Below are 14,434 nucleotides of genomic sequence, written 5' to 3'. Positions count from 1 at the left end.
TGTGGGGTTGAGGTGATTGTTTGGGTAGTTGGTTGGATCGACGGTAACCTTATGATGCTGAGCTCAGGTCGCCGCAGCGGAGGACGGAGGCTGGCCATGGGAACCACCGTGATCACGTGCGGTGTGACCGCGCCTGCGGGAGGCCGTGCGCGTGTCGAAAGAGAAATGACTCAAACGACATCTGCAACGTCTAGAAACTTACTCGTGCAATTGAACATCGAATATTGCGACTCAAATTCTAGAGCGCTGCGTTGCAATTGTTACTGCGCAAATTGCTATCCTGTACTTTGGTGTTCTCTCTTGTCTTGCGACCAACCTCGATGTAGCAAGCGTACTGCTTAGGCCGTGACGTCGCCCTTGGCGCTGGCGTAAAGGGCAGACCTGCGGGCTCCAACGTTCCTTCCTCCAACATCCCACTCTGATTCAGCAGCTGCAACCACCACCACCCGCAACCACATCAAATCTGCTCCGAATCTCTCAAAAGTTGTTGCAAAAGCATCAGAAAGTCTTAATAAGTCACTTGTACCACTCCATTCTCCTCCCCAGTATCATCGTCGCGGCTTGCCTCGCGTTGTTTACTGTTCTCCACCACCACCACAACATTTGGAAGCTGCAACCCTCTTCCACCACCCCCACACCCGAGCCTCTCAAGATCAATATCAGATCTTTGAAAGTCTCAGCAGCTCTTCTCTGCTAGCTGGTACTCTCCGGCACTTCACAATAACATCACCGCCGCCGACGCGTCACACATCACACAACACGCGATGAACAACATCAAAGACGGCATCACAGCTGAGGCGAAAGCCAACATGCTAGCCAACCTCCAGATCGAGCTCGACTCGCGCAAAGAGAAGCTACGAGCGCAGTGCGACGCGCAGTGTGCCAGCATGCAGTCGCGTCTCGAGCGTCGCGTCAACCGCATCCCGACCGTGACGCGCCAAACCACGCTACTAGACCTCCTCAAGGCATCCGCGCCAGCACAACCAGTCGCGACCGCGACCGCGCCAGCACCAAACAAGACTGCGCCACTCAAGAAAACATCAGCGCCAGCGCCAGCACCTGCCTCCCGCAAGACACGCGCGGCTCCCACAAACTCTATCCCAACAAGCTCCTCCGCCCCGGCGACTTCCTCACCAGACACCAGGCGCGCAAAGCCTGCCGCCAAGGCCAAGCCCACACCGACATACGCTCAGCCAACAAAGACCACACGCGCCAAGAAGCGCAGCAGCGACGAATTGTCTGGCGAGGACAAGGAAAATGCAGACCTACCTGTACCAAAGAAGCGCGCTAGGGCACCCACTCAGAAATCGGCGCCTGCTGCTGCTGCCCCAACTACGCGCGCAACCCGCGCTGCTTCCCGCACAAAGACAACCACTTCGTCTCATGTGCTGTCACCAAAGACCAACACGGCCAACGTCAGGAAGCCAGCTGCTCGTAGCGCCCGCCCCAGGTAGCGCCCATAGACGGAAACGACTACTCAGCATTTTTTCGGCGTTAGATACCCCATTCGTTTTCAGGCGGCGTTAGATGAGATGGTATGATTTTGTTTTGATTGGAGGAAGTTGGTCGTTTTGGTTGTTGTTTCCCTCCACCCTGGCTTGACGGCCCCTTGAGTTCCAGCCGCCCGAAAGGGCAGGCTCTCAGGGGCTGAAGATAGCCGGGTGGGGGCATACATTGTAGGATTGTCTTGTTTTTTTTGTAAGTGTTTTTTGGAATTGGTCGTTTTTGTAGTTTTGTATGGCAAAGAGCTTCACGTAGCCTAGGAATGATGAGTTATGATCTTGATTCTGCACCCTGAAAAATCTGCGTTGAAGAATACGTTACGTTGAGGACCACCTAGTTGATGGAGTTTAATACAGTGTATGCGGCAAACCTACTGCAACGCTGTCGTCGCTTGGTGGTGCCTGGTGTATACTTGACCTTGGATCCTAAGCATTCGGCGACATATACCACGATGTATGCGGTAACCCAACGTGTATATTTGTATTCGTTGGTACTGCCAGGAGTATACATCAACTTGGGTAATGTCTAGTTCTCCAAGTTCAACACAATGTATGCGGCAATCCCAACCAGCTACTGCCGTTCATCGGGGCTGCCAGAAGTGTACTTGACCTTGGATACCATGCATTCGCCGATATATAACACTATGTATGCGGCAACTTGACGTTGATATTAGTGTCTGCCAGTGCTGCAGGGAGCGTACATTATCCTAGATACCCTCTATTTGTTGAACTTCAATACTATGTATGCGGTAGTCCGATGTGGATGCTGCCCAGGTGCCGTTAATCAGGGCTGCCAGAAGTATACATTGCTCTGGAAACCGCTCAATTGTTGAGAGTGAAGAGGACGTATGCTGCAACCCAGCGGCTATGCCTTTCTCCATTGGTACTGCCAGATGTATACATCAGCTTCGATACTGCGTACTTGTCCATGTTTGATAACGTGTATGCGGTAACACGATTTGGGTTCTAGCATGCACTGATGTTGTTCGCAAGAATTGTATAGGGGAAGGCGTGTATCACTTCATAGTTTGGAGCATACATCAACCTAGATACTATATATTCGCAAAGACTTAGTACTGCGTATGCAGCAACGCCGCACGTATCTGGCATTGACCAATGCCATTGACATGAAACGTACGAAGAAGCCGCATTGCTATCCTCCAGGTTGAGATAGACATTGTCCTGGAGCCCTTCCACTTGTCAAGCTTCAAGCTCATGTATGCAGTGACACTGCATGGATTCCGCCATCTATCAGTGCCACTTGCAAGGTATATATCGGAAAAGTCCTATATGCGTCTTCTAGGCTGAAGCATACATGATCTTCACTGCCGTTCACTTCTCGAAAACAAACACCGTGTATGCAGCAACGCCGCCTGAGTTTTGTCATCCTCAGAGCGTACCCCATGGACCAGAACCTACCGTGAAGGATACACGTTGAGCATCCTGTCCAAGTTACATCACAGAGTATCATGTATACATATGGAATACATGTGGATAGACAGGTATGTTTCATAAAGGCTCGTCTTCACATAGGTATCAAAGCCCCGTCCAGGTCCACCCTTAATCCCACTTCATAACCGCCTCCTCAACAATCGGCCTGATAACCTTCCTACCCGCACTACTCTTGTGCGTCCACACCATCTGCCTAGGCGCCAACTGATCCGCACGGTGCCACGGCTGGAAATCAATACCCTCCTCATTGTTCTCCAACGCCTCCTTGACGGTCTTGAAGAGCGAGTCGGCTTGGTCCTGGTCGATACGGACGTCGTCGCGGACGGTGAGGACGACTTCGCGGATCTTCTCCTTCTCGCCGTCTTTGTAGTGCTTCTTGTACTTGTTGAGCGTGATGCTAATGTCGACGCCGGCTTCGGCGGTCCAGGCGGCGTGCACGGCGAACCAGTCTGGGGTGTGTTAGTTGAATTGCGCTCCGAGTATAGATTGAGAAGGGAGTCAAGACATACCAAAGAGTTCCGCAAAGTCCGTCTTGAGAATCTGCTCATCCATGGAGTATGGAATCGAGGCGAAGCCAATGCTCACGGTAGGAGTGCGCGGGGAGGGGGTATCAATGATATCGCCCTTCCAGTCTCGGCGCAACAAGTCGCGCAGACCAAGGTTGTCAATGTCCTTTTGTGCCTTGCTGAGCTCGTCGTCGAGATCCTCCATGACGTCTTCGAGGCTGTCCTTCTTCCAGTTGCTGCGTGCGAGGACGCGCTTGGAGACTTCGATGTCGGTCTTGGTCGTCTTCTTGCCTGACAAGCCGCCAGAGTCGATGGCAATGGCGCTGAGGACTAGCTCGAGCAGTTCGTGCGGCATGTGGTATTCTTCGTCTAATTTCTCGAGTTCATCGAGCATCTGGCGGGCCACGAGCGTAGTGCAGCTTGCTGCTACTTCGAAGACACGGGGTTCGGCGTCGGGAGCAGTGCCGCGGTCTTTGTGGTGGTCGAAGATGCTGAGGATCTTTGCCTCATTCCACTTTCGTAGGGGGCTGCCATGGTCGACCAGAACGATGCCCTTGAGCTTCTTACCCAGAGTCTCGGGGTCCTCAGGCAGCTCATCCAGCGTCAACAAGTCCTCATGGCCAGGCGTCATCTGCGAATTGTCGAGGGCCAGCCTGTTCTCCGGTCGCAGATCAAGCGCATGCGACGGTGTCTGGAGGAGTGCAATGGCCTTGATAGGCTTGTCGGTGTGTTCGGTGGAGTGTTCAAGATGGTAGGCCCAAGTGAGCGCCGCGGTCATGGAGTCCATATCGCCGCCCTCATTGCCCATTACCATGGTCCACTCATCCTCCCTACCGGCCTGCCAGTCTACCAAAAACTCCTTCTTTGTGGCACGGCTCCATTCGCTGAAGTGGCCTACACCAAGTGGTTTGGCGAGATGCTTCGTCGACGCGTCGAGTATAGCTTGTTGCGGCGCGCTGCGCTGCGGCATGGCAGCGACGCGGCTGGCTGCCAGGAAGGCTGGAACAAGGGCGCGTGCCGCTTTCATTTTGGAGAGATGAATGCGATAAGGTTGCTATGGGTATAACTTATTGTGGATGTCGGAAGGCATCATGGCTCAGGTACGGATGCGCAGCTGGGATCCACAGCTACGTCAACGCTGGCCTAGGCGCGACCAGCTGGGCCGTGTTTCAGCCCTGTGGCTGTGAGTCCAGACGCTGCTCCCCCAAACCGGCCTGCAAGCGACATTTGACATTTGTTGAGTTCGACCAGGGTGGCATAACAATAATGCATGTCTCCAAAGCCCACTGTTTCTGCGCACAACTGGCAGAGTCTGCGCAATGCGACTAATTTCTTCTTGGTGGCTCCTCTGCAGAGACTGTGGCTGCAGCGACAGCGACGTGCAGGGCTCATATGATCAAGCATTGGGCGTCAGCCATGCTTAGTCCATCCTTCTCATGCAGGCGTCAGCAACCCCAGATATGTCTGCAGTTGAAGAAACATGAGGTATGACGTCAGAGCTGATTGCTGGAGGGATGGCATGCAGCCACTCGGATCCTCAACGAAGCCGCCCTAGCCGAAGCACTACCACGCGGCTGGTTGACAACCCGCGCGTGCAAGGAAAGCTTGACTGTGTTTTCCAAGACCCCTCTCACGCTCCTATTCCTCAAACCCGTTATTATCGCCGTGCCAACGCGCCGCTTTCCTATCACGGCGCGCTTCTAACCCTGTTCTCACGAGGGATTGCGGAGACACGCTGCTGACTGAACAATGAACTAATTGCGTCGGTCGCGGCCGGATCGCTCGCTGCACGCTTAGCAAGACACTACTTGACCCCAACGCCGCACTCTCGCCCAAACTGCTTCCTTTCCTGGGGCTCTCTCGTCGCAACCGCTGCAGTTATGGATCAAGGCCCACACGAGCAGGGACGACCGTTGGCGTCGTCGTCAACTTCGACCACCACTACCTCTGGCCCCTACACTACCACCACCACGACATCCACCGCACCCGGACAGGGAACGAGCGTGCACCATTTTGGGCCCCAGTCGACCACTACCACACACCCTGCCGTCACCACAACGACCCACATGCCGTCCACTCAACCCTCCCAACCACACGCGCCTACCTCAAATCCTATCCAGCGCCTGCGCAGTTCGTCGATTCGCATAAGAAGACCCTCACATCAGCCAAGCGTAAATACTCCCCAACCCACACCTGACCCAGCGGCAGTACCGGGATCCGACAGCACATGGCAAGCCGGCCGAAGACGAAGTAGTTCTGAACCGCGCCCACCTCCAGCCGCCATGGTCGCCGACGATAGCCTAAGGCGTCAATTAACAGGCCCTCATCTACAGCCTCTATATGAAGATGGCACCGCGACGGCAAACCCTGCTATCGGCAACGGTCCGCCGGCTGCCAGCAATGCACGAAGAGGCATGACTCGTCAGTCCTCCGCTTTCCACATGCGGCGGCATCAGAAGGACCCAAACCAGAACATGATGGGCCACAATGTTGTCGATGTGCTTGATGTCATCGGTCAGTAACCCCAGAGTATTTTACATTGAGATATCAGCTAACAAAGTCTAGACCCCGAGATATCGGCCCTCACTACGCTGAATAACGTTCAGAACTCGCTCTTCTTACCCAATCTACCCTGGCTCTATAACCGCCAGCCCACATACGATCTTGGGCAGACGTCATCAGACTCCTCGGACGAAGAGATGGGCACAGCTAGAGGGGCCAGACGCGAGGAAGATCAACTCCCTGAGATGACACAACAAGGCGAAGTAGAACAAGCCGCGCGCGGAGGCCGCGGAGAATTGCGAAGAAACAACACTATCGACTCCAATCTTTCGACTCTGGAGGAAGGTGCTGGCCATCACTACGCCGTACTGCCACATGGTGCTTCATTGACAGGATGGACCGACGAGGAGAAGGAAGCTCTGGACGACCATGTCCGACATCTCCTCCACTCTCGACGCGCAAGGTTCAAGCGGACTATGAAGGGCTTCGGACGTTACGTTCGCAACCCACTCGGCTTCCTCGTCACGTTGTACTTCTTCCTTATTACCTTCTGGGGAGCAGCATGGGTACTCTTCCTCATCGGCTGGATTTACGTTGGTGATCGTCAGGCATACTTTGTCGAGATTGCTGATCAGGTCCTTACTGCCCTGTTCTGTGTTGTTGGAATCACCATGTTTCCCTTCCGCATCGTCGACACATACCACATGGCCTTCGTCGCTTACTACGCGCACAAGACCTGGCGGCTACGCAAAGAACGAGGACTACAAGAGTTGAAAGACCACAACGAACTACCGACCATGCCGCGATCCAACGCTTGGGAAACAGGCGAAGCAGAACAAGAAGGCGTCGAGGCCCCCGTTCTCACCGCCGAAGAGCAGAAGAAACTCGAGCACCACCAAGGCAAGCTGGAGAAGTCACATACCTTCTATCGGCCCCACGAGACATACACCCACCACGCCTTTTCCATCCGCCTCCTCATCACCATCATCGTCCTTCTCGACTTCCACTCCATGTTCCAATGCGCACTGGGAGGTACCACCTGGGGTATCTACTACAAAGACCGCCCCAAGGAAGTTACCGCCATCATACTAAGTTGCAGTCTAACATGCAACATCACCGCGGGCATCATCATCGGCCGCGGCGACAAGCGCAGTCGCAAGAAGCTCGTAGTAGAACAAATCCTCCGTCAAGAAATGACGGAAGAGGCGCTCAAGAAACTACGAAAAGAACGCGGTATCAAGGCCAAGGGCCTCATGACGAAGAAGCAGAAGAAACAGGTGCAAAAGGAAACAATTGGTGAACCCAAGAACCCGTTGGATACTATCTTGCATCGTGGGTAGTGTAATGTTTTTATCTCGAACTCCTCTGAAGAGATTTCTTCTATGATGATGGTTAGATTGTACATTTTAATTATACCCTTCCGGCGTCTTGCGATCGCCTTTTGTTCTTCGCATTTAATTCGTCATCTACTAGTTAATGTCATGATGTGAACTGTCCCATCGAGCTTTCCGTGCTGTGATCCTCGCCTTTATACTACTCCAATCAGTCTAGTGACTACAGCATGCGCCTCAGACAAACTGTGTATATGGATCACATCACCATTCTAAGTCAAGACAAAACATGACTCTATCTCGGACCTAGATAATTCTCCTAGAAAACACCGTAGCCCCTAGATCAACACCGATCACCACAAGCAAGACAGATATACACACCAAGTCCCCATTTCCCCCCCACTCCAAACTTACCACCCCACCGTCACCAGCCACACCAGGTCTACGGAAAACTCACTTTGCCTTTTGCCCTAGCCGTCGCGCACACTGCCACTTCAGGGCTTCGGCATTCCCTACCGACCGCGCACTAACATGATTCAGTCTAGCTCTCAAACTGTAATTTACCTCGCGGCTACCTGACACATGTGCACTCCAGCACCCTTTTGCCTATCCTATAGCTACAAGTCATGTCAAGTGTGTCAAGTCATGTCCAAAGAGGTACTCTCCACATGGCAGAACTGCACTCCACATCCCGAAACCCACGTGCTGCGGCGCAGTTATGAACCTCGTGTCGAACGAAGTGCACTCCACCTGCTCCTTCCATCGAATGCCAACCCCCCGCCAATGTCAAACTCACCGAGAAACCAAGCAACCAAGAGAACTACCACGCCGCGCCACGCCACCACGCGCAAACATTGCACGTTGCAGAATATCTAGTGTATGAACGTGGCTGTGTTGATGTAGACCTAAACTTTGTGGTAGTTCATGAACAAGCGAAAGCGAATTAGTCAAGCGTATGTTGAAGAACAGCATGGCGCGCAAAGATAAAGGGGATGATGGGGGATCGGGGAATATTGACGAGATACGAGTCATTAGTACAGCGGCAAACAGCCTTCCGTCGCCTGTCAGTCAGAACAACAGATCATCGAAACAACGACAGCACCATCAGTGAAACTTAACTGCAATATGTCAGGCAGCCATGCTTACACGTGTCGGCAAGATCCGGCAAGAGGCGTGCGTGACGACCCGGGGATTTGGAATCTCCAATACACTCCATCAACAACAGTACAAGTGCAGTGAGCGATAGCGAGAGAGGGTGTGTGGGTATAGTTCGGTCGCGCAAACCTGCAGCGACGATCCATGTTTAAGAATTTGTGGTAGGTCCCCCGCTAATAGCTGTTAATGCATGTTTGAGAAACATGGTCCTCCTTGGTTGCAGATACATGTCCACGTGTAGAACGATGGCGGGGACGGGGACCAAAGTCCCGGGTTACATGCAGTGATGAAGCCAAATCCGACTGAAAGACTGATTAATCGCTGGAGAATGACCCAAAGCCCAACCGTACGCCTGCTATGGCCGAAGATCCCACTCTTGGAGCCGACATGAGGAACCCGATTCACCGATTTAGTGATTCATGACATATACTTTTTTTCCCGACCTTTCTCCGAGAAGCTTTCCTTGCCCTCTCACTCCAAAGGTGTAAGCCGCTCCATATAACGCCGTCCTACGATCCGGTAGGTGAACAAAGGAAAGACCCTCTAGGGGTGTCGAGTATGCCGATGATGTCGCACAGGATCGTGTCATAATACATTCGATGCTGAAAGGTCGTGAAACAAAGCCGGTAGATAATTGAAACCGTTGTTGGTGGGACAGCTAGTCCTAGGTCCGAACAGAGTCGGCTAAACCGTGTACCCGTCCGTTGGTGTAGAAGTAATAAACAGAAAACGCTGAAGTGAAGCCTCACGATGTAAGGCGGAAAAGAGACCCAGAAATACAGTCCAGTGAAGGTCAAGACTCGAGTGGCTTGAGCAGCCGCGTTGCTCATGCAAGACGACAGTGATGTGAAGAAGGGTTGCTTCAACGGTGAGGGTGCTCGTAGGGCCGCATACCGCCAAACTCGACGCCTTGCATCGGTCCCTGCATAGAGCCTCCATGCGGCGGTGGTCCCCACTGAGCCTGCGATGGTGGTGGCTGTTGCGAGAGCCCTTGCTGTTGCTGTTGCTGCTGCTGTTGCTGCTGCTGTAACGGTGGAAGGACGTTGGTTCCGGACGCAGGAGTTGCGGGTTGTCCTTGTGCGAACTGGCCTGTCATACTTCCGTAGACATGAGAGTTGGATGGATCGACGCGACGGAGAGCGTTCCACACGGCGTTCAATTCTGCTCGGAGGAGCTCGTTCTCCTCCTGGGCCCGACGACAGTATTCTGCATCAGGTCGCAAGCGGCTGATCTCTTCGCGAGCGCTTTGATGTGCGCGGGTCAGGCTGGTGACGTATTCAATAGCTAAAGACACGTCAGTCAAACGTATATAGCGATTCATGAGTGAACTTACCCTTGGTGAGAATCTCCCACTTGGATGACTTGCTGCCTGGGCTGTTGGGAAGGATGCCATTGAGATCGTCGAACAGGTTCTTCATCTCACTACGACGCTTCCTCTCTGCCATCTTGTGGCTGACGCGAAGCTCAGGGGTCCTGCTATAACTTCCACTCCCAGGCGCAAGCGGGTTGGTGGGATCAACATTCTGCAGGCTAGTCACGCTGCGATGTTGCATGGAGTGATGATGAGTGCTAGGGATGTCTGAACTAGTCAGTACGTCTGATGAAGGATGAGAGTAGGGAGGCGTGCCATCGTTCAGTCGTTGTTGACCGGGTGGTAGCTTGGAGTCTGTGGTGAAGATGCTGCTATTGACCGACGTCGCGAAGCTGCCTTGACGCGAAGGGGCGTTGGATCGGTCTACGCTAGACTCGCCGCTGCTAGACGTCCTCTTCTCTTCGTGGTCGTAATCATCTGCGGGAAACGCCCAAGCAAAACCCTTAGTTGGAGCCGCCGCCATGGGGTCCGGCATGCCAGACACGCTCCTGGGGTTGGGATTAATGACCGGAGCGCGTCGAGGGGGATGGTTGGCACGCGGAGCAGCACGATTAGGTGACAGAGGAGAAGTGCCGTTAGGGCGCGAATCAGGATTTGTGATGCCGCGTTGCTGCTGGAGGTTCGAGACAAGCGAGACTCGGGACGCATTTTGGCTCTCGTATGGTGACTGCGGGTGAATGGATAGATGACCCATGGTAGCGTTCATCCGACTGTCTACGCTGCTGCGTCGAGAGTCGAAATGAGAGCCGGCATCGATACTGAGCCGGCTGTCGAACCCTTGGTTGAGCGGAGGTAGAACACCATGCTACTGCTATGTTAGACGAGTTTATAGGCGATCATAAAATGCGTACCTGAGACGACTGGGAGAGGCCAGATGGATACCTCGCCGATGATGGCGTCTCGGGTATCGAACTTCTTGATGGGGAATCATCGGAAGGATTGAGTAGTGTTTGCACGTGTAGTCCCAAGGACTGGGACATAGTTGATGAATCTACAAAGCGTGTCAACAACGTGCAGATGATAGGTATCGTGAGAACTCACGCTTGCTTTGGGCAAGAGACCAATTGCCTGAGTCGCGAACCTCGCGTGCTTCTGAGTGCTGCCTGGGCTGTGCCGGGGTCGGCTCAGCCGTAGGTAGACGGTTGGTGAGTGAGGACAGTGGCGGCAGAGATTGCTGGCCCTGAGTGATGTTGTTTTGCATGTTGTTCTGCGACATGTTTCCGTGCGGCGTGGTACGCTGAGAAACAGAGTTCATGGATATGGAGGCGGCGCACGAGGTACCTTATAAAATAGTCGTGCGTGCCCGCCGTTAGTGGTAGCGAGAGGGCTTTGGGCTCGTGATGATGTCCACACTCAAACGGGTGAGATAGTGGAGCCAGTGAGGCGCGGAATAATGACGTTTGCCAGAGCAAGTGGTTTTGGTCACTTTCGGCAATCGTAGATGGGCCAGGTGGGAAAGATGGGGAAGTAAGAGTAAAAGAGGGCCGAGTTCCGGGAAGGGAAGCTTGGGTAAGGGTAGTGGCCGGGGCGTGGAGTGGAAGAGGGATGCAGGGCGTGGTAAGGGTAACGGGCAGCGAGGCCGCACGGGATATGGTTCGTTCCTCCCTGAAAGTAAAGATGGCAGTTGGGTTGAAGTGGGGCACGACGAATGGAGCGCCAAGACCGTCCCAACTCTAATGGCAAGCGCAAGGTAACGATCCACGCCGATTACCGCGAGAAGGGCAGGAGCGATGGCCGTGTCTTGCAGGAGTGGCAGCTGCGAGGGTGCCCGGCGTCAATGACTTCTTTTGGCGGTACGAGTCGAGACAAAAGCAAACAAGGTTCCTGGCAAAAACTCCACGAGAGCTGGAGATGCGGCTGCCGTGCTCTCCCTAGTCGGCGGATGCTGCAGCAGGGACAATACAAAGGTGCCTTTGCCCAGGCCAGATGGGACACGGCGTCCAGAGGGCGGGATCTGGAATTGACACGATGGAGGCGCCCTAAAAGACGAGTGCACGACGTGGGCGTCGAGCGAGGCGTCGTGGTGAGAATTGGCCAGCTGGGGCGGCTCTGGGGCGTGGTGGGTCGAGATGGTACCAGTTGACACGGCGACGAGGACAAAGTCGAGAGACTCTGGTTTGCGCGCGTGGGGAAGGAGAGCAGCAGTCAGCAGACTACCGGGTCGAGTACATGTCCTGGGGCGGAGGGCAGCAAGGAGCACAACAAAGCAGCGGGCAGCCGGCGGTCTAGCCGTAGGGACGTCGTACGACGTTGGGAAGGGACCTCTGGAAAGTGGAGGAGGTGCGGCGCAACAGAAAGCTAGAGGCGACGGTTGAGTCTTGACGAGTCGCAAGGGCAGCCAGGGAGCCAGCCAATTAATGGATATGGTGGTGCCCAGAGGTGAGCCGGCCGCACGTGGGAAATCGTTCAATCGAGGCCTCGTGTATCTTAAGCTGCCCGTCTAGCGGCGGCTAGCTGCACTTAATATGGGCTCCCTGCCTCCGCGCGCGAACTGGTGCACTTGTCATATGGCGGTGCCCATGACAGCAATTCCCTCTGCCACCACCGACCCGCGAGGGGCCACTCCGCCCGGCTGTGGCAGCCAGAGGTTCGTTCCGCTCCAGCGTGCAGAGCAGACGCATGCGCAGGCACGGCATCCTGAGCCCCGCGAGCAGCAGACACGGGCGGCGAGCATGGCAGGGCCTTGTAGTTTGTCGTCACTTTAGCCAAACCCGTGTTGCTATCCCGCCGCCCGCTGTACCGCCACGAGGTCACTAGCCCTCCACGCCTGCTACCCAACCGGCCAAAGCGCCGAGCAAAAGCAAATTCTGCGACGCTGTCCTCCTGCGCCGATCCCTCATGGCCGCCTGCAGCGCGCGCATCCTTCTGTAGCCTGCATTCGCTGCCGGCATGCAGTAGTCGCCTTAGCCCGTGCCCATGCCAAACAACATGGCCATACTTGGCCGGCTAGCGCTGTGCGAGACCACGGTACAGAACCACTACTGAACATATCCACACTTCGCGTCTCCGGGGCCACCGACACTGCCCCCATCGTCGCTTTGTTCCGATGGATGCACTGATGCACTGAGCTTCACAAGTCTGCAGGGCACGGCGCTCCCGAACCCTGCTTCCCGCATGGCAATCATCCCGCTCCATTAACCAGTCCTCCTGGCCCGACTTCTGCCAGAACTCCCGCCGCCCATAGCCTCTTTTGCCCTGCCAATTATCCTCCGCGGTCACACAGGCGCTGTGCCTCCTCTGTACCCTTGGTAATAAACCCACCCCTTGCTCCTGTCCACTTTTACTCCATCGCTCTTTGGTCGACATGGCAGATCGTCTGTGACCGTTACGTTCATCCCTACTTCTGCTTCTTGGAACCTGCAATGCACATGATGCTGAACCCTTGGAACCCGCATCCATCGACCAGGTTACACGGGACACCATGTGAGCATCGACGTCGCTGCTATCTCGGACGACCAGCCTCTGTACAGCAATCTTCCATCGATTATTGTTGAACTGTGAGTTCCATGTTCTTTGTAGCCGCCATTGGAAGCCCTGAACCATATCAGCGATTCAACTCGTCACAGTAATAACCAACTTCATTCATGGCTCTACGATCACCCACCACGACCGCGGTGTTGTCTCAGACAAAGGATCACATCGGCGTAGTCATCGGGGCACACGATCGGCTAACCTACTTGGAATGTGTCTGCCTAGAACGATTATGACCATTGAAACTGGACTGCAGACGGCAACTGCTGCCGAAACATGTCCATCTCTACGCATCCTTTGGATCAGTATCACGTAGTCGGTCCAAGCCGGTCAAGCTACTCTACACCACATGGCGGTATCGCCGCCTCCTCGCACTGTACTCGGTCTGGCGGTGCTACCACACGCAGACCCGACGACCAGGTTTACAACGTAACGGTCTTGTGTCAGGTGCCAGTGCATGTTTGGTCCTCCAGTGCTCTGATCGAGCAACGGTGGCTGAGGAGCCAACTCCGGATCCCACATGAATCCACGGTCAAGCCAACCGTAATTCAAGTTTGCAGAACTTACCATTCACCACGTTCAGGGCCGTCGGCTTGTGAGCTCAACAACATGGGTGTTCGTCTGCTTCCATGGTTCAACTCTGCATCGAAAGATCTGGAAGGCTTAGTTATGGTCACAGCATTGTTAGGCTGTAAGAGATATAAGGCTTACATGCTGTTGTGTCTGCAGCTTGTATGGCACGCTTTTGGGGCAGTGCCCAGGCGATGGTTTCCATGTTGCTGTGAACGTGGACCATACCAGGAACGAACAGTTTCTTGTGCTCTCAAACAACATACATGATTCAGGTTTTGTGTCTGTCAATGTCGTTGTTCGATCCAAGCCACCGATGGACATGCATCATCGAAAGCGCGTGCCTCTACGTTGCACAGGCGCGACACGTTATCAGCACGCCAGCTACCTCCAAAAGCAGGCTTGAAGGACAGATGTTGTACTCGGACGCGTCAACCTGCCAGCAGTTGGTATCCGTTGGTAAGTGGAACTGTTGGGGCGCGGACCGTAACACAATGCAGGACTACCCCAGGTGGGTCGTTACGCGCTCAAAGTCTATCGGCAGACAAGACCAGTCGGTAAGGCTCCCGTGCC

The 14,434-nt window shown here is 54.4% G+C and overlaps 4 protein-coding genes across 4 annotated transcripts; 2 read left to right on the top strand and 2 right to left on the bottom strand.

Moving 5' to 3' along the window:
- Positions 1-764: 764 nt before the first annotated feature.
- On the top strand, positions 765-1,454 carry J4E92_008984 (uncharacterized protein; the record flags this gene model as incomplete). The annotated part of the gene is made up of 1 exon (XM_051500333.1): positions 765-1,454. One exon carries the CDS (start codon positions 765-767, stop codon positions 1,452-1,454), a length of 690 nt encoding a protein of 229 aa, XP_051349421.1.
- Positions 1,455-3,062: 1,608 nt separating this feature from the next.
- On the bottom strand, positions 3,063-4,487 carry J4E92_008983 (uncharacterized protein; the record flags this gene model as incomplete). The annotated part of the gene is made up of 2 exons (XM_051500332.1): positions 3,063-3,403; positions 3,464-4,487. 2 exons carry the CDS (start codon positions 4,485-4,487, stop codon positions 3,063-3,065), a joined length of 1,365 nt encoding a protein of 454 aa, XP_051349420.1.
- A 1,255-nt stretch (positions 4,488-5,742) lies between these two features.
- On the top strand, positions 5,743-7,302 carry J4E92_008982 (uncharacterized protein; the record flags this gene model as incomplete). The annotated part of the gene is made up of 2 exons (XM_051500331.1): positions 5,743-5,974; positions 6,026-7,302. 2 exons carry the CDS (start codon positions 5,743-5,745, stop codon positions 7,300-7,302), a joined length of 1,509 nt encoding a protein of 502 aa, XP_051349419.1.
- A 2,008-nt stretch (positions 7,303-9,310) lies between these two features.
- Positions 9,311-10,514, bottom strand: J4E92_008981 (uncharacterized protein; the record flags this gene model as incomplete). Its single annotated transcript, XM_051500330.1, has 2 exons — positions 9,311-9,732; positions 9,782-10,514. 2 exons carry the CDS (start codon positions 10,512-10,514, stop codon positions 9,311-9,313), a joined length of 1,155 nt encoding a protein of 384 aa, XP_051349418.1.
- Between the last annotated feature and the right edge of the window lie 3,920 nt (positions 10,515-14,434).

The sequence above is a fragment of the Alternaria infectoria genome (genome assembly GCF_024043175.1).
Source record: "Alternaria infectoria strain BMP 0036 chromosome Unknown scaffold_20, whole genome shotgun sequence".
In the NCBI taxonomy this organism is placed as follows: domain Eukaryota; kingdom Fungi; phylum Ascomycota; class Dothideomycetes; order Pleosporales; family Pleosporaceae; genus Alternaria; species Alternaria infectoria.
Note: the sequence above shows the minus strand (reverse complement) of the source record. Positions and strands in the feature narration are given on the sequence as shown.